Here is a 20595-nt window from a genome sequence, read left to right on the forward strand (position 1 = left end):
ATGCCCTCCCCCTGGGGATCACCCGCCGGCACTCCTTAACTGTCGGCACCCTGAGAAGGCCCTCCCTGTGGGAGCGCACAGGACGATGGGAAGTTGATGCCGGCAGCAGGTGTTCCCTTAGATAATCCGGACCCAAGCCATTCAGAGCTTTATAGGTCATTACCAGCACCTTGAATCTCACCCGGAGGGCAACCGGAAGCCAATGCAGCTCACGGAGAAGAGGTGTTACACGGGAGTATCGGGAAACTCCCATAACAACTCGCGCGGCTGCAACAGGGATTGCTGGGATTGCTGTCACTAAGTGATGTGGTCACATGATGCCCTACTTTATGATTATCACTTAGTGATTGAAATTGTATTCCCAATTCTCTTAGTTAAGCGAAGACTACCTATACAGAATGTATCAAGGCTTTGGTGGTCATCCCAAGTTTTGCTGGTGTCTTATATTCTATTATCATATTTCAGTGGTATATGCAAGATCAACAAGCATCTCCATACTTTGATTATTAATTATAGCATATTTTCTTGCTAAAATCTAGTGAAAAACTCCAAAAACGTGGTGAGATGATAGGCCATATATAAAAATAGGAATCAGCTAGCAATAATTCTGGTCCCTAATCTAATTTATAAAATACATCCCACCCTTTCTTCCAGTTAATAGTTTGAATGGAAATTCCCAGTTTCCCACTTCCAGATCCCAGTGTTCTATGACATATTCTGTTTTTCTCCTTCCCTGCTATTTTAACATCAGACTTAAACAAGAATTCTGGATAATTCAAAAGCTGGCTGAAAACATTATGACATTTTAGTTGATCCTATTAAAAGCACTGCATAACTGCATGTATTAAAACTAGGAACAACAATTTTTTTTAAAAAAGATAACACAAAAACCCCCTGCTTTAACAGGTTTGCACAATGCCTTCAGGCTTGGGAAAAGATTAGAGGATGTTGCAGAAAAGCTTAGGTAAAAGGAATGTCATAGCAAGATAGGACAATTGGGAGAATTGGGAATAATTTTCCGAAAGCTCTCAGAAATTATGTTTGCATGAATAGCTTGATCTAATGTAGAATTTTTTGAGGAAAACATTTTTTTTCATGTTTCAACCTAAACGTTATTGTACTTTGGCCCCAAATAATATAAATTCCAGCAGTTTACAAGTTTCTAATTAAAAGTGACAGGAATTTATTGACCTTGCCTGAACTTGGAATTTAAATAAATTTGAGCTAGTTAATACACAGGGAAGTTGAAAAACATCCATAGACAAATCAATTCCATTGTATTGGCAGGAAAGTGCAAATGTTGTGCACTTGTTACAGGAATCATATTCAACTAAGAGACGACTTCATTTTTGTCATTACCTAAAGCGATGGACTGACATTTTATTGGATAAATTAAGTACCCTTTCAAGGATGTTATATAATCTATAAAATCAGCCCATACCCGAGATTTTATGTTCCTTTTATTGCTTACATTTCATCAGTAATTTTATAAAAAGACCAATAGAAGGGTGAGTTTTTGATCCATTGTTCTGCTTGGTGGCCATCAGTTACTTAAATGCGTTATTTTAAGTGATTGGTTTTTATGTTATTGTACTTTGAATTGTGTGCTGCCAGATCCTGGATAGATTGAGCGGCTTATAAATACTGCTAAATAAATAAATAGCCTGGATCCACCGAAGTCCCCAGGAATATTCACATTTTTTACATGCCTGTGATTGTGAGATGGGCAGCAACAGTATAATAAATGTGATGAATGCATAAATGTGCTAAGCACATTGGTCTGTGCTTAAATTGTAAGCCGCCCTGAGTCTTCGGAGAAGGGCGGGATATACATGGGATTAAAATAAATAAAAGTGATTGGTGCTAAGCTTTAAGACCTCTGTGACTTACTCTGTGCCCCTCCTGCATTACCTCAGAATCCCACCTACGACACCTGTACAAGAGATTGAACACCACTGGAGTAACCAGTTCATCAGACCCCCCCCCCCGAACTTCGGTTGGAATATGAGACGCACAAGGATATTTTTTGACGTTTCTTTTTTTTTAAAAAAAAATCGATCAAATCTCGCTCTCCGAGTTTTTTTTATTTTTATTCCATTTATATCCCGCCCTTCTCCGAAGACTCAGGGCGGCTTACAAGCTTAGCAGTAGCCTTCATTCTATGTATATGCCTGCTTATTATTAGGGCTTTCACACACACCCCAAGCGGCATTATTACAAAGTCAGCTTATTGCCCCCAACAATCTGGGTCCTCATTTTGATGAGAGAGTTCAAGCAGGTCTCACCCTTTGCCACCTTGACCCTCTGTAATTTTCCCTATAGAAAAATAACGACACGTTGCGCCATGTCTTCTCATTGTCCACAATTCTGATAACCACGTTAACTGGACAAGCATGTGTATAAATACCAGAGACTCCTTGACCGCTAGAGGGCGATAAAGAAAGCCGTTCCTACTCTTCCCCCCCCCCGGCCAATCTTCCCGCAGCTGTTGCTATCTCTAGGGGGCTATTGAAACCTCCTCGTGCTCGCGCTGCTCCTTTATCTCATCTCTCTCTCTCTCTCTTTCGCCGGCTCTATGCTCGGAGAGGGGTTGACGCAGCCAATAAGCGTGCTCAGGGCCGTGCGTGCCGCGCCGTGCTCCTGTACGTCGCTAGGAAAGGAAATTACGTCACAGGGAGCTTGTGACCGCCACACGGAGAGTGACGGCGCTCCCGCCACCGCTTCTAAGCGCGCCTAGAAACCCCCCGAGGGCCGTCGCCGCCATGGATTACGGGGAAGGTGAGAATTTGGGATTCGCCGTCGCGGCCCTAGAGCGAAGAGAGGCTCGGGCTCAAAATGGCGCTGGGAGCAGCGGCCGCAGCCGCCGCCCCCGGCGGGAAACGGCGCCTGCCGGCCTAGCGGAGGCCCTTTTCCCTGAGCCCGAGGTGCGCCATGTTAATTAACGAAATGCGCGGCTCACAAAAGGCCCAAGGGAAGCTGAGGAGGCCGCGCTGCTCGCAATCCCCCAGCCCCGCCCCGGCCCTTAGTGTACCCACCCGGCCGGCGCCAATAATAGCGCCGTCTGAAGTGGTTACCGTCCCCTCCTCATATTGGGAGGGGGAAAAAAAAAGGCATGGCTATCCGGAACGGTGTAACGGACGAGGACCTTCGTAACGCCTGAACCTATTTCAACCGGCGAAGAGACCGTTACATTTTAGGCCGGGCACATCCGGGTTACAGGAATTTGAACAGACACACACACAAAAAGGCAGCAGCGAGAATGAGGGTTTCCCAGATCTCCGGGCGGGGGGCGGAGCCCCGCCCTTCTGCACGTCGCGTCGCCTTCACGTGATCCGTGTCGTTGTAGGAAAGCTGGTCTTCCGCGTGGGGAGGCATTTTTTGAGCGAGGGAGCCCCGTGGCCGGCCGGAGGAAGGTTTGCTCCTTTTCTCGCCTGCAAATGGGGCGTGATTCACGCGCAGCGTTGATCGTGCGGCGGGTATTCGATTTGTCCCTGGTTTCCCCCCCCCCTCGCGCGCGCTGTTTCCCTTCTCAAACCTCCAATACAGTAAACCTAACGAAACAAAATATACAGAACATAGAATTGAACGTTTTATTATTCTAAATCCATAACTGGATCATTCCCAGTGGGATCTAACTAGGTTTAATACTAATTTCCTAGAATGGGAGAAAAAATAATATATGGGGATTTAAATACCTTTCAACTTCTTGCACAGCGTTGATCGTGCGGCGGGTATTCGATTTGTCCCTGGTTTTCTCCCCCCCCCCGCGCGTGCTGTTTCCAGGCGGTTTTTTATATATATATATATATATATATATATATATATATATATATATATATATATATATATATATATATATATATATATATATATATATATATATATATATATATATATATATATATATATATATATATATATATATATATATATATATATATATATATATATATATATATATATATATATATATATATATATATATATATATACACATATATATATATATATATACATATATATATATATATACATACATACATATATATATATATATATATATACATATATATACATACATATATATATATACATACATATATATATATATATATATATATATATATATATATATATATATATATATATATATATATATAATACATAATAAAAAAAATTATTTATATGTATGGGTGTCAGTGACTCCAGGCTGCTTACAAAGATAAAGACCCAATGTAAAAACAAAAAGCGGTAACCACTCCCGCCCTGCGATGACAATGAATCAAAAAAAAAAAGAGGGGCTGCGTCACGCTCCGGGGTCCCCCAAACCAGCGTCTTTTGGGCCTTGCAAAAGATTGCCAAAGTGAGGGCCAATTTTATTTCCGTGTGGAAGATGCTTCACAAGGAGGAAGCCACGGCAGAAAAGGCCCTTGGTCTTTGTTAGACGAACCTCTTTAGGAGAGGGGGACCCGTAGCATCCCTTGCCTTTCCCACTCTGGTGGGTTGGGTGAAGGTATTCGAGAAAAGACAGTCCTGCAAAAACACCTAGCCCTAAGCCATGTAGGGCTTTGTTTCAGATAGAGTATTAAGGCTGAAACATGTTTTTTTTAATTGAGTCACATTTGTCTTTGCACTTTTCTGAATAGTAAGAACTAGTTTGGTGAAAGATAGGGCTAGAAACTGGGAGACTCTTGAGTTCTAGTCTTCCTTAGGCATTGAAGACAAACTGGATGGCTTTCGGGCCAGTCACTCCCTTTCAGCCCAATTCACCTCATAGTGAAATATTAGGAATGTTCACCACCTTATGTTGATTGAAAGGTTATTAGATATCTTTGGCTGACTAGAGACTATGTATACTATATTTCCCTACCCTACATGGTCTAACCAGGAGCAAATATTTTGGGTATTCACTCTTTTAGAAATCAAATGGATTGTGGCCTGGAAGATAACTTCAGTAGCACTGTTGAATAGCTTTCCCCCTGAGGTCAGATCAGCCCAATCCTATTGTTTAATGGTAAAATAGTTGTTCTCAGGGAACATTTGAAGAGAAGGATTTTTCATTAGAAGACATAAAATTTATTAGAAGGCAGCACTTGTATAATTTATTTTTTATATCTTATGTATTATAAGATGTATAGAGTCTAATGAATAGCATACAGATTACTGAAATAAAAGCAATTGTTTGGGTTTTCACAATAAATTGAAAGAAAAAATATACACAGGAAGGTTTTATAGACTGCTGGGTTAAAATTTAGATAGTTTGCTATAGGGGTTTGCAAGTTCTTTTAAGTTCGTGCATATCCATATAGCGACTACCATGAGCAGTATGTGAACCACTTTCATGAGCCTGAAAAAAGACATGAAAATGTTCAATCTATCAAAATAAATGTATTGACCTTTCATCTAACCAAGGTGTTTTTTTTACATGGAGGAAAAAAAGAGAGAGATTAAAGGGATGCAGAGAAGAAACTGAGACTTGAGTTTGAATTGCTACGTTACAATAGGGATCTCAAATTCAAATTGCAACATGAAAGCATTTTCATATCCAAAATCTAATGAATAAGTAAAATGAAGAGTATATCTTTAATGTTTTTATTAAATAAAATTACTGTGTAACAGTGGCTTTTTTAATTGTTTCACTTTGGCCATATATTCCATTTCTTTGCCTGTAAAGAGGTAGAAGGGAATATATACTTTCAGACATGCAAGATTCTGTTAAAGAAACTTTATAATAAAGTTAGTGCTAGTGTGCTTGTCTGGACTACCTTGCAAGGCTGACGAATGTTTCAGAGATCACTAGTTGCTGCTGTTTTACTCATATAAACTTATTTTGTATAGCTATGCCAGGATTCTCACTCTGGTGTGTGTTGTTAGGCACACAAAATTTGCTAATAATTGTATACATTGATTGGAAAATAACTTTTACTACCATTATATTTGTGAATGGTTGTTAAATGAGGTGGTTGCTAAATGAGTGAGTGTATAGGCTGCAAAGATAGCTGTACAATGATAGTTTAAATTACTGTTAACATGTGAATAGTTATTGCATAAAGAGAGGCTGGAGCAGATCCTGGAAATTTTGTAATGAAGTGCTGAAACTTTAGGTGGGGCCACCACTTACACAGCTCTTGATGGAGCCAGGCTTAGACTGTATCTCTACACAGGAGTAGAGGAGTAACTATAGAAGTAGCTATAGCTGGGGGGAAGGGACTAGGATAGGGAGACCAGGCAAGTTGGGAAGAGTGGGACTAGGGTTTTGGCCTCCTCTCTCATAGTACCTGAATTTATTATTAGCCTGAAGCTGTTGGTCTCAGCATCTGCAATGAGCCTGGTGAATTTCACTGCCTTTACATTTTTACCAGCCTCCTGATGTTCAGTTATATATTCAGGGAGGTTCCATAGTTCTTGTCCAAAATCATCAAGTGCTTTTTACTATTTTGGGCCATGGGGAAAGCTGTCTCTTTTCCATCCTTATCTTGTCAATTTAGTTTGTTCTTGCTTCACTTGTTATACCCCCAGACGTGAGCAGAGAGCATTGCTATCTTCTGGGATAGATCCTGTTAAGATTAGAGGCAGATGCCTTGTGGAACTTATTCTGATCACTATTGTTGTAAATCACAGAAAATGTCATGGAGGTCTATATGCAGCCCATGGACCACAAGCTTGGGAATCCTATATAAATCATGCAAGAATGTGGATAATAATATGATAGCACAACTGGTTATTCTGAGGAATCATTAGGAACTTTGTTAAGAGAAAAGATTGATTCAAAATAAGGGTTCAACTTAGGGTTAGCAAGTGCCACTAAAGAAATGGCAGAATTGAAAGAAATGACATCTAGAATTAGATATTTGGACAATTACATTTTATTAGCAGAAAGTGAAGGAGACAAAAGAACTCATTATAAAATTAATGTATAAAATTAAAAAATGAAAGTGAAGATCTGGATTAATATTAAATATTAAAAGGATGAAGGTAACAACATGATTAAAATGTTCAGAGTTGTAAAGGAACTTAGAGTCAACTTTGGGGAATATAAGAGACCTTAAAAAGGAAGAAAAGAGCTAGCCATTAAGGTAATAGTGATATAAGAAGGAGCAAAGAGAAACATACTTTAAAAATTGTATTAATATATCTTTAAATAATACAGTAGCATTCCTGGAAAACCTGTAGTCTTTGTTTCTTAACCTGGCCTACATTAAAGGGCTGATAACAGCTGGCATTGAAGAAGTGAAAGTCATAAATTGCCTTGTTTTCCTTGAGCTGAGTAATAAATAAATAGTGTGTTCGAGAAGTAAACAAGTTTAATTCTAGGGGGAAAGGTAATGATAGATGTAGAAAAGATCATAAAGATTAGCGTATAGTTAATACCTAAATGAGCGGTTTGCTTCTGGTAATATATTGATGTGCACATGGCACATTGAGAGAGAAAAAAAAGATAAGATACCTTCAGATTACAGATTCAGAGTGTGTTGTGTATTGAAAGAAGGCGAGTCTGTAGGTCCCAGATAAAATAAAGACGACTGAGACAGCATGTGATAAGGTGGAATGACGGATCCTTGGAAGAAATGTCAATTCATGCACTCGTGACCTCCCGTTTGGACTACTGCAATGCTCTCTACATGGGGCTGCCCTTGAGGACTACTCGGAGGCTCCAGCTGGTGCAGAATGCAGCCGCGCGAGTGGTGGTGGGGGCTTCCCGATACTCCCATGTAACACCTCTACTCCGTGAGCTGCATTGGCTTCCGGTTGTCCTCCGGGTAAGATTCAAGGTGCTGGTTACGACCTATAAAGCCCTAAATGGCATGGGTCCGGGTTACTTACGGGAGCATCTGCTGCCGGCATCAACTTCCCTTTGTCCAGTGCGCTCCCACAGAGAGGGCCTCCTTAGGGTGCCGTCGGTCAAAGAGTGTCGACTGGCGGCCCCCAGGGGGAGGGCGTTCTCTGTGGGCACGCCAGACCTTTGGAACCGTTTACCGGTGGAGCTCCGGATGGCTCCCGACCTTCGCTCCTTCCGACGTGACCTAAAAACATATTTATTTGAACAAGCCGGCCTGGTCTGATGGGTTTAGGGGTATTTTAACATTTTGTATTAATCTATTGAATTGAGCTATTGTATTTAATATTTCTTTTAATTTTTATATATTGTATTTTATTGTATTGCCCTGTACACCGCCCTGAGTCCTTCGGGAGAAGGGCGGTATAAAAATTAAATTATTACTATTATTATTATTAATTGACACTAGTGGCAAATAGAAATGAATGATATTTGTGCACTGTCACCAGTCCTGACTCAGTGCCACATAATGATAACCGTTGCTTAAAGACCAGAGCTTAGCCATCAGTCAAACATATGACAGACACCCCTCCCCAAATACTTATGAACTGGTTCAGGCGTTCCAATAGTGGCACATCTCACCACTATAGTTACATGCATGTTGGGCACATGGCAACAAACTTGCTTTTACTGCTGGTTACCACATTCTGCTGTCACAAGAAGAGATTTATGATGTTTTTTTCTGGAAACCAACTTTCACCCAGTTTCTGGCAAAAATATGCTCATAGGAATGCAGTGACTCACTTAATGGCTACTGCATTTGCTTTACAACTGCTGCAGAAAAGGTCATAAAATTGGGTTGGTCATGTAGGTGCTTTGACTTACAATCATTTTAACTTATGACAGGCTGGCTTCCACAGTTGTAATTCCTGAGCCAGCCATGTTGGCTCAGGAATTCTGGGAGTTGAAGTCCACGAGTCATAAAAGCCAAGGTTGCCTACCCCTGGTCTAGTACTACCTATAATGAATGCATTCTCATGCTCATTATATTTGAAAATAATTTCTATAAGTATTGACATAGTCTAACTATTGATTCTTGAAAGGATATTTTAGATATATGCTAAATCAGCTGCACTTTGAGATTAAAACATTTCACTGACACTGTAGTAACTGAGTAGTTTCATGGAAGTAGTAGGGTACTTTTATAGAAGTTGATAGCTTTGGCTTGTAAATGTATACATATGTAAAAGCTTATATGGCCAGAATTTATTTGCTTTATGTGATTATAAAAATAGATACCAAATAAAATATCACAAGTAGCTGCTTATGAAGAAATTGCTGCTTTGTTGCCATCTTAGATCTGCCTTGTCTAATCTCTATTTGCTGAGCATTGATTAATGATGTGATAAAAATAGAATAGTCATAAATCTCAGTGCAAGAAGTTGAAAGGCATTTAAATCCCCATATACTATTTTTCTCCCATTCTAGGAAATGAGCATTAAACTAGTTAGATCCCACCGGGAATGTTCCAATTATGGATTTAGAATAATAAAACGTTGAATTCTATGTTCTGTATATTTTGCTTAGTTAGGTTTACTGTATTGGAGGTTTGAGAAGGGAAATAGCAGTAAGGAAACAAAATTCCGTGCATTTATATATAATTCAATGAAATCAAGAATATCACATACGAAAGGTGTCTATTAAAACAACTCAGTAATTTCATATTCTGTGTAAGTGGATTATAGGTAGTTTACAGCTACAATTGAGCTCAACATTTTTGTTAAGTGAGACATTTGTTCAATGAGTTTTATCCCATTTTACAATCTTTCTTGCCACAATTGTTAAGTGAACCACTGCAGTTTTTAAGTTAGTAGCCTGGTTGTTAAGTGAGTCTGCCATCCCCATTGACTTTGTTTGTCAGAAGCTCGCAAAAGAGGATCACATGACTTTGGTATACAGTAACGGTCATAAATGTGAACCAGTTGCCAAGCATCTGAATTGTGATCATATGATCATGGGGGATGCTGCAAAGGTTGTAACTCTGAAAAATTGTAATAAGTCACATTTTCCAGTGCTGTTGTAACTTTGAACTGTCACTAAATGAACTGTTGTAAGTCAAAGACTACCTGTATTGCTGTTTTAGTTACCTGTTTCTCTGGCCTCCACAAAAATGATGAGACACCTACAAAGTGATATGTAGCTGGAATTTTTTAAGCAGCAGTATTAGGTTTATTTTATGACTGTACAGATACTCATTAAGAACAAATTTTCCCTTCATGATCGTAGAGAAAGGGAATGAAAATTTGTCTGATTACGTTTCTCAGATTTTTAAAAAAGGATGATCATGCAAAGCTGAGGTTTATCATAAGCCATACTTTACTCTCAAGTTGAATTACTCCAGATATTAGGGTATTAAATCTCTTAAAAGTAATCCTTGGCCGTGCTGATTGATGAAAATGTTAGTTCACCTAGAGCAGGGGTTCCCAACCCCGGTCCGTGGACCAGCACTGGGCCGTGGCATGCCAGCAACCAGGCCGCACAAACAAGCAAAGCTCCATCTGCGGGATGCAGGTAACACACAAAACCACGCACCTTTCGGTCCGCAGAAAAACCTTTCGCCATGGAACCAGTTTCTGGTGCCCTAACGGTTGAGGAGCTCTGACCTAGAGGTACTTGGATAAGTTGAGACTAGTTTTAACTCTTTTATTAGCCTCAAATAGTTATCTGTTTCCTAACATATATGGGAATGCTGCTGCAGAGTATTTACCTTTATGCAGTAGTCTGGGAGATATAAATGGAATTTTGAGAAAGCATTGTAAATCCTACATTAAACTGAGAACGATAGACAATGGCTATCTGAATATGCTCCTTGGTAGATTGTGATGTAATTGCTTGGGGAGAAACCTGTGAAGTGCAAGTTCATTTAGTCATTGTTTAGCCCAATTTAAATTACCAAATTGTTATAAAGGACATTTGGAGGTTCCCAGATAATCATAGGAGTAATGTAATTTTTTTTTACAGAAATGAGGAAATCTTGTGAGATTTGGTAAACTAGTGAAATTTTACACATTTAATTAAAAAAAAATCCTTAGGTTCATTTTGTTATTCTTTGGAGGTATGATAGACTTCAGTGAAGTAACAGCTTCCTGGGAAGAAGGGATCACCTTCCCAGGAAGAAAAGTGAAACAAGACACAACATAGTCCAAGGAGACAGATGAGGATAGTTAGGATAGCTTGACTCCCTTAGAACAGGGGTAGGCAACCTCGGCTCTTTTATGACTCATGGACTTCAACTCCCAGAATTCCTGAGTCAGCTATACTATGCTGACTCAGGAATTCTGGGAGTTGAAGTCCATGAGTCATAAAAGAGCTGAGGTTGCCTACCCCTGCCCTAGAACCTTCCAGGGTATATTCATTTGGGTGAGAGTAGTAAAGGTTTAGTCTGACAAGATTCTGTCTATTGGGTATACTGAACTTTGTCTGGATTGCTCTATGTCAGGGGTCTTCAAATTTGGTCCTTTTATGACTTGTGGACTTCAACTTCCAGAATTCCTTAGCCATAAAAGGGCCAAGTTTGAAGACCCCTGTTCTATGTCTTTCTTGTGCCGGGCCCTACAGGGTGCCATTTGTGGACAATTGCTGGCAGCAGATTTGAAGTTGATGACCTTTGAATAAAAAAAAAGTACATAAAAGGAAATATTCTACTACCATGATCTTTTCCCAGATGTTTCCTTGGGTATGCCTCATGTAGGATCCTACTTTATTTAACTTTTCCTCTCTAATTATCAAGCTTGTCTGTAGCTGATTAAAACATTTGTGACATTTTGTTCTTTGTGCAAATTCCTGGCCATTTCATGTGTTCTTTAAGCTACTAATACAGAATTTCTGGAATTCTAATTTTAAAATTTCTCAGAAATTTTTAAGTTTAATATGATTAGTTGACTTGCATTTAATAGACTCAATTAAAAAAGTGAACTATATAATTTTAAATCCTATATTAATTGCTAAAATTATGAGAAATGAAATATTTTATTGAGGGTAAATGTAGTGCAGCATGCATAATATTATTACTGTTGAACCACATTAAAAAAGAACTCTTAGAAGAAGTAAAACTTTAATATTTTTGGCAAAAACCTTGATCCTGTGGCCCTTCTCTCAGATTTTAATTTATTTTTGCAAGAAATAAATATGGAATGCTTGAGCTTCATTTGCTCAGTCCCATCTCTTCTAGCTGCTTTTCTGCAAATTAGCCTCCTTAGTTGAACCAGAAAGCAGTGATTGAATTTCTTTGTTCTTGCTGTATGGTGGTAAATGTCTTGATAATATCTATTATAAGCTGATTTTGGGACTGGAATTCAAGTAGGTCATGACATTTAATGAGAAAAGTTATGACGGCACTGAAAAATATGAATTGTAACCAGTTCTTGCACCTATATCCCAGCATCCCATAGTCACATGGTGAACATTTAGGCGTTTGACAAATGGCACATATTTATGAGGGTTACAGGGGTCCTGGGATCACATGTCCGCATTTGAAACATTTTCATGGGGCTTCTCATTATCAAAATCAATGGGGAAAGCTGAATTCACTTAATGACCATATGATTCACTTAGCAGTAGCAGCAAAAAGGTTGTGAAATTGGGTGCAACTCACTTAACCACATTGCTTAGCAACAGACGGTCTAGTCCCAATTGCAATTGTAAGTTGAGTGCCTAATTTATTAATCTACAACAGTTCAGTAATTTTAAGCCTTTTTTTTTAAAGAAATGGACCGGGACTATGGGCATGGTGCCTATAGTGGCCCAAGAGCTATGGACTCTTATATGAATCAGTCATATGGAATGGAAAGCCATGGAGGCGGCGGTGGAGGAGGAGGAGGTGGCAGTGCCAGGTAAAATACTGAATCGTTTGCTTTGTATGTCAAAGATAATATAAATATATTCTGCAGTATACCTCTATCCAATTTAAGTGTTCCTTAAGCATATTGCAGGGCATGGTGGGTTATTATTGAGATGTAATGTGTAGCATATTTTAAAATAAATGTTTTTATATAAAATATAATGCTGCAATGCATGTTTTATCTCAGATCTCTCTTAAAATCTTATTTCAACAAGTGATCTTAAAAAACCTAGCAATTAAATATTAGAACAGAGCTGAAATGCTCTTAATTGGATCAGAACTGCTGCTTTTGTTTCCCCATTCTGTTTGAAAGGAACACTTAAATTTAATTTCAATAGTAATATCTTTTGCAAGAATATTCATTGGTAGACAGCTTTTCATGTCCAGATTATTTTATTGGCAGGTACTAATTAGACTAAAAGCACACTTTTTTGCAGTGTTTTAAAATTGTTCCTAGCACTGTAGTAATATTTCTGACAGTTTGATTTTTTCACTGTGCCTGCAGTTGATGTTTACTAATGTCAGATCACAATTTTATTCTAAATTTGGCTTTCTTATAAGAACTCTGCATTTTAAACAAAATAACTGTATGAGATATTAATCCTGTTTGCAGTGTCATTTGCATATCCCAATTCTTCAATGGCAGCAAGAAGACCATGGATTGACAATTGGATTCCTCCAGTTTTTTTGTGGCATTGATTTTTAAGGAATTGGGAAATTAGCTGTATAAATGCACAGTGCTTTTCAACAATTAATATAACTAACATTGATGTAAACTATTTTGAGAATCAGGAAAAAATGTACCTACCATTTAGTAATCTGAATATGGTTGGAATTTATTGAATGCATTATATAAAAAGTTTGTTGTTGTAATGGACTGCTTTGTAGTTGGCATTTTAAATACGAAAGTTTTATATTTAAAGTATGAACTGGAGAGAAGATAAATTTAGCCTTCTCATATTGTGATTTTAAATTATTAGAAGTTTCTTTTCAATTTATTTAATTAAGAATTAAAATATAGTTAATTTTTGGGATGAAAATGATTTCCCATTTCTATGCAGTATATGACATTGATGTTACCCTATGCACTTTTCTCTGTTCTTCAATTAATATCTTTTTAAAACGTAATGTAATATACAGCCTTTCAGTGCTAAAAAGGGTCATTAATATTTAAGATTTATTTTGACTTTTCAGTTCTATAAAAGGTGTTTGTCTGATTCCCTACAAACAGAGGCAGGTGAATCTGTGACCTTCCAAATGTTTCCAAAATCTAGCATTTCTTAGCCTTTCATTCTGGGGCTCATGAAAACTACCATCCAACAACATTTGGAAGGTCATAGATTTCCTACTCCTCTCTAATACATTGTAAATGTAATAGTAGAAGATGAGGCATGCTAGTAGTTAAGAAAAATTATTTAGATTTCTTCTATAAGATATAACTGAACTATGAACCATTGAAATATCAAGTTAAAATAGTTGCATTATTGATACTGTCACAGCTTCTAAGTTGAGAGCAATGTCTTTCAAATGCTATTGAACTGTTTTAGGCATGACTTTAAACAAAAGAGTTTTATGAACCTTTAAAATATGCAGGTGCCTGCATTCGTTAGACTAGGTCTGGGCACAATAATGAGGTGAAATAATAATTTTGAGCAACTAAATTTAGTGAAATTTAGGCATTCTGAATTTTAATACTATTTTTAACTGAAAAGTGACTCAGATAGCTTTCTGTCTGATCACAGCACGGAAATGCCCAGCCCTAATCAAAGCAAACCCTACCAAAGTAAAATATTCATTGATTTTAGTTGATAAATGTCAACTGATAACTTGTCTTTTGAAATGTTATAACTTTAGTAAGCTTACTTTTTTTTTCCTCACTGCAACTTTTCCAGGTTTGGACCTTATGAGTCTTACGACTCCGGGTCTTCTCTGGGTGGGCGAGATCTGTACAGATCTGGCTATGGTTATAATGAGCCCGAACAAAGCCGCTTCGGAGGTAGTTATGGTGGTCGATTTGACAGCAACTACCGGAATAGCCTTGACTCTTTCGGAGGTAGAAACCAGGGCGGGTCTAGCTGGGAAGCACCTTACTCACGCTCAAAATTGAGGCCTGGGTTTATGGAGGACAGAGGAAGAGAGACTTACTCTTCCTACAGCAGTTTTTCTTCACCCCATATGAAGCCTGCACCTGTAGGCTCTCGGGGGAGAGGAACGCCTGCTTATCCTGACAGTGGATTTGGAAGCAGAAACTATGATGCTTTTGGAGGACCATCAACAGGCAGAGGCCGTGGCCGAGGAGTAAGTACAGAATCTTTTCAGATTCTTTTCACTAGTCACTCTTTTAAACCCTTTCAAGACCATAGCATTAAAACAAAAGCACTGTATACCACACTGCAGTTTTTGCCAAACTGTTAGGGTTGATAACCTTCCAATCCGGTTTGGTGTTTACCCAGAACTTAGTACCCTCTCTCTCTCTCTCTCTCTTTCTCTCTCTCTTCATTTACACAAGTAAAAGCGCTACAAGATTAGTGGCTAAGGTTTTATATCAAATCACTTTTTTGTGAAAGGTGAATATTAAGGCAATGGGTTTGGTCTAAAAGGGGTTAAAAGGAATTGCATTTTTCCTTGTTAACACTAGCATCTTGGCTAGTGGGAGAAGTCTTTGAAACTTTGTAAAGGTTAATTAGAACCTTTTTTCATTTTGAGTAGGTTAAAGGTGCAATGTATGTATACTATTGATTTTAGAGAATAAATGCCACAGAACAGATTTTGTTGAGGCAGGAACCAATTAGTTCTACATGCTCAATTTCAGCTTACTTTAAGGTCACTGAGACTTAAATGGAAGAGAAGATTTAATATAGGCAAGAATTAAAGCATAATTTCAAACCACTGTTAAAGGGATATCATCAGAATTGTTTGTGCTGAAAGAAAGGTAACTGTAATCTATGTTAGTCAGCTGTTGTGTTATAATTCAAATACCAGGTATTCTCATGCGCTGGATCTAATGTTTTAGTGCAAGTTCAAAAGAACAATTCAAAGATTATAATCAAATATCAAATATTACCCTACCAAATCAACACATCATTAACAGCATCTTAAACTTCAGGAAGCTTCAAGATGTAAGATGATATCCCATTAACGTACTTTATAATTTCATGTCTGAATTTATACAGAGTTCCAGTTCAGTTGATAATCGGTAGAAGCTCTCTTAAAACTCTTTAAATACTGAGTTTCAAGAAGCTGGCCTGAAGAAAACAAAAGTTTAAGTAGATTGGACGATTAAATGTAAACTAGAATATTTTAAAGTTTTCTGCATGCCTATTACTGTATTTTAATTGATTTATTAATGTGATACTCTGAAGGGTACAATTGGCATTTAATCCATATACCTAGGAACTCTAATAATATTTCTATAATTATTTAATAAAGGAATAAGCTGATTTGTTTAGTCTGGTACATTTGTGAAATTAAATTAACTAAGCAGTATTGAGTAGTTTTCCTTTTTCTTGAGCTTAATGTTACTCTTGAGAACTAACTACTTTAAGAAATAAGCTGCTTGTTTATGTGAAATGCATTGCACCTTTAATAGATTCTGAAAATATTTGCTCGTGCAAATGTACATCACCTAGAAAGTGCCCTTTGATGTATGTAATATGCAGGGTGAGAATATTACTAGACTGTTATTTACTAGAGCCCAGTTTGTTACAAAGTGAAATATAGAACATATGCATGGATTTACTTAATATAATGATCTCTTAACACATTGTGGCCTGCTAGGAATAAATGCAACTCAAAGTAAAGAAATATTGTGTAGCTGTACTGCCTTTATTGTGTCTAACTTTTATTATTAAATATTTATGGCAGTTTACTCATTTCTGCTTATATAATTTCACTCATCCAGTCAGATGAGCCTATCTTACATGTTACTGTCAGTGAACAGTAGAATCTTTGCATGTTTATTCAGAAGTAAGTGCTACTAACTCCCAAGTAAGTATTACAGATTGCAGCCTAAATTATAACTATTATACTCATTCCTTGTCTTCAGTTTTTTCTGTCATTCAGTGCCTTAAATCAATGAATTCAATCATGTATGCTCTATTGATTACAAGATAGATGTCCAAATTAAGATTAGAATTTTTTTTAACCACTTTGTTGATATTCTAAATTTTATGTTTTCCTTTGGAAAGAATTCGATCTAAGAGGGGCTAATATTTTACTTTTCTCATTGCTCCTTCAAATATTTATATACTTTTTTAATTGTTGAGATTACATACATAATGCAATTTCCTCAACACGGGTGTGTATGTGTGGAGACACACACACACACACACACACACAAACTGCTGATTGGGTTGAACTGTTGATAAAGATGTAAAATTTCTAATCAGTTTTAATATGGCTAATGCATTGCATTCGGTTTGCTTGTTATATGCGGGGGGGAAAGAAAAGACATTTTATGAAAAGTTCGCTTTTTATCTACTCTAAATTAATACAGGACTATTTTACATATTTATAATATTTATATAATTTTAAAATCCGTGCCTCACATAAAAAATTCTATGTGTACTTACATGGAACTTACTGTTTGAGTGAAAATAGGAAAATATGAGATATATATATTACCTCAAAACAATAAACTTATCTTCTCCGTGTATTTTTAGAAGAAATTCCCATGAGTTCAATGATACTTATTCCATGTACAGTTTGAACTTCCTGCTGGTAGCACTTATTTCTGAATTGACATGCTTGAGATTATACTCTGAATAGTGAATAACATATACATACTGTGAGAAAAAGGGAGATAGGAAAAATAAAGTTTGAAAATAACATGTATTTTATATAAGCAAAAAGTGTGAAGTATGAAACTGGAATCCCATTACAGCGTTAAGAGATAAAAATTATTTTAAACATAGACAATATCTTACACAGAAAATCTTACATACATATGAGCAAATTTTAAACCATCAAAAGGTTATTTTAAAACTTTTTTAATCATAGTAAAAGAAAACCTATGAATGTTTCAGAGACTTTTATGATTATTTTCTCTTTTTCCCTAAGTTTGCATTCTTGTATTATTGTTTTGTAGAAATAATTTTTATTCTGTTTGTTTGAGGCATTATTTGAGAATCCTGAGAATGAATATGGTAAAATTCTAGCAAGGCTCATAGTCTGGACCAATGATTTTGAATAAGCAGAAATCCATTTGATATATCCACTTTTAAGTCAAATATTTTAAAAACTAATCAGTTTGCATTCCTGATGTGTGTTAACTTAGTATTGCATTTTTTCGTGAGTTAAAATATTTTAAAATATGTTTTTATGTAAGCTAGTTTGTTTATGGTCAGCCACATCATTTTCTAATACTTGGTCTTCACCTATTTACAGTATATGGGAGACTTTGGAGGCATGCATAGACCTGGAATTGTGGTAGACTATCATAACAAACCCAGTTCTGCAGCAGTAGCTGCACGAGGAATAAAGAGAAAAATGATACAGCAGCCGTATAATAAACCAGGTGGGACATTTATCAAGAAACCCAAACTGACAAAACCTAATGTGAAGATGAACCAAAACAAACCTAGTAAGTAATTGAATGAAAGATGTGAATTACAGCTCTATTTAACATTTTCTGAGAGGATACATTTATAATGCATTGCTGTTCCTCATTTTCCAGCCTCAAAGCCCCTTCTGTTACCAGTTGTACATAGGGATTGACCTTGGTGGCACAAATTAAAATTTTTGAAAGATAGTTACAAGATATTTCACCAATTTTGTGCCTATATACTTTGAAGGATATATACTGCCTAATATATAATCAGCCCAGGTTCGAATCTCAGATAAAGGGTATGACTGACTGATGAGAACATAATAAGTTCGAAATGATCATCTCAGCCTTCCAAATTCTTTATTAGCAATTTGAATAATTTACACAAATAATGAGCTGTCATAAGTTGACTATATCCTGTGGATAAGCCTTGAGTCAGGCCAAAGCAGGAAAGAAAGAGTTAATTAGCAAGGTGCATTCAAAAAGCCTTGACAAATTCTTAACACATATTTCCCTTGCCTTCTAGCTAATAAAAGAAAGAACCTGTGGCTCAGGAAGTTAAAACAACTGCCTAATATATAATCAGCCCAGGTTCGAATCTCAGATAAAGGGTATGACTGACTGATGAGAATATATATATATATATATATATATATATATATATATATATATATATATATATATATATATATATATATATATATATATATATATATATATATATATATATTCATATATTCATATATTCATATTCTGACTTTCTATTGTGAAGATAGATAGATATATATTCATTCATATTCTGACTTTTTATTGTGAAGACTGCTTGCTACATGAGATGCTGTAGGACTGTTATCAACAAAATAATAGTCCTCCCAAATTAAACATATTCTACGCACAGTTACATTACTATTGGAATTCATTCAGAATATATGCTTTTAAGGATGCATGGGTTTTATTCCTTTAAATAATTATGTTGATTGGATGAGCCAAAAAGTGATTTGTGTTAAGAGATTTGAGAAAACAAAAATTGACAGAATGCTTTTTTTACTAATAAAGTATTTAAAATACAACAATAGTACTTAGACTTATATACCGCTTCACAGTGCTTTACAGCCCTCTCTTTAAGTGGTTTACACAGTTAGCATATTGCCCCCAACAATCTGGGTTCTCATTTTACTGACCTTAGAAGGATGGAAGGCTGACTCAACCTTGAGCCGGTCAGGAAGAAACTGCTGGCAGTCGGCAGAGTTAGCCTGCAACACTGCAAGCTAATATCAATGAAGAGGTTAAATAAAAGAGAATAGAACAAAGTGTAACCCAGTGCTGGCCATGCAGAAACTGGAGGAGAGGTCTCGGGAAGACTGGGAAAATTGGGTGCAGGGGGCATGGAAGTGGGCATGGGTTTCTTGCAAGCATATGAAGGCCAGGGAAAGAGAGCATAGAGTGTGTGCAAGTTACAAGTTCAGGAAGCTGAGGAAAAAAGGCACAAGGTGTGTGCGAATGTAGGGAGGCTAGGGTGTGTTTGTGTGTGTGTGTGTGTGTGTGTGTGTGTGTTAGAGAGAGAGAGAGAGAGAGAGAGAGAGAGAGAGCGCGCACAGGAGGATGGAAAGAGTGTGAGGTGCTTGAGTATGTGTTTGTGTGAGTGCAGGGAAGCTGAGGAAAGAGGGCAATGGTATGTGCAAGTGAAAGGAGAAAGAGAATGTCATGCTTGTGAGCAAAGAAAGGCAAGGGTGGACGAGACTTACCTGAACAATTTGTAACTTTGCCTACCCCATTAGCTTTGCTTGTTGGAAGCTGGCAAGGAAAGTCGTAAATGGTGATCATGTGATCCTGCAACCAATTACAAGTGCGAGCTGATTGCCATGCGTTTGAATTTTGTTCATGTGGCTATGTGAGTTGCTATAGTGGCCGAAACTTTGAGGACCAAATATGAATCCATTCATTCGGTGCTATTATAACTTGCACTGGTCACTGAAAAAATGGTTATGACTTGAGCATTACCAGTTATATGTGTGGGAGAATGACTGCTATAATCTAAAATACTGATGCTTTCTCTTTGTAAAATGTATTTGTAATATATGTAGATTGCCAGTTTAATAAATATTTATATAAGTATTGAATTCATTAATGAAAATTCTAATACCTGGCTAGGCTAAACCCCCCCCCCCCATCTCTCTATATCTATCTATGTATCTTCTTCTCAATGTTTTTCCTTCCAGTGTATTTTATCTTCCTCTCCTTTTACCATGTTTTTAGAGTTCATCCGCTTCTTGAATATAAAACAAAACATACATATATAGATATGTCTCTATTATAATAAATAACAATTACACAATAAATTCTCTCAATTGAATCAATTGTATTTTCCATTTG

The 20595-nt window shown here is 37.1% G+C and overlaps 1 protein-coding gene across 3 annotated transcripts in view; it reads left to right on the plus strand.

Moving 5' to 3' along the window:
- The first annotated feature begins 2647 nt into the window (after positions 1 to 2647).
- The window catches only part of ZNF326 (zinc finger protein 326), a 34155-nt gene continuing 16207 nt past the window's right edge, over positions 2648 to 20595 (plus strand). The window contains exons 1-4 of one of the 3 annotated variants that reach the window (XM_081324956.1): positions 2648 to 2778; positions 12543 to 12669; positions 14570 to 14975; positions 18063 to 18258. In XM_081324956.1, the coding sequence (XP_081181082.1) occupies positions 2763 to 2778; positions 12543 to 12669; positions 14570 to 14975; positions 18063 to 18258 (745 nt within the window). In that variant the 5' untranslated portion in view covers positions 2648 to 2762. The remainder of the gene's footprint in view (positions 2779 to 12542; positions 12670 to 14569; positions 14976 to 18062; positions 18259 to 20595) is intronic. The other 2 variants (XM_081324958.1, XM_081324957.1) reach the window with 2 other exon arrangements.

The sequence above is a fragment of the Vipera berus genome, assembly GCF_964194415.1.
Source record: "Vipera berus genome assembly, chromosome: 3".
Taxonomy (NCBI): Eukaryota; Metazoa; Chordata; class Lepidosauria; order Squamata; family Viperidae; genus Vipera; species Vipera berus.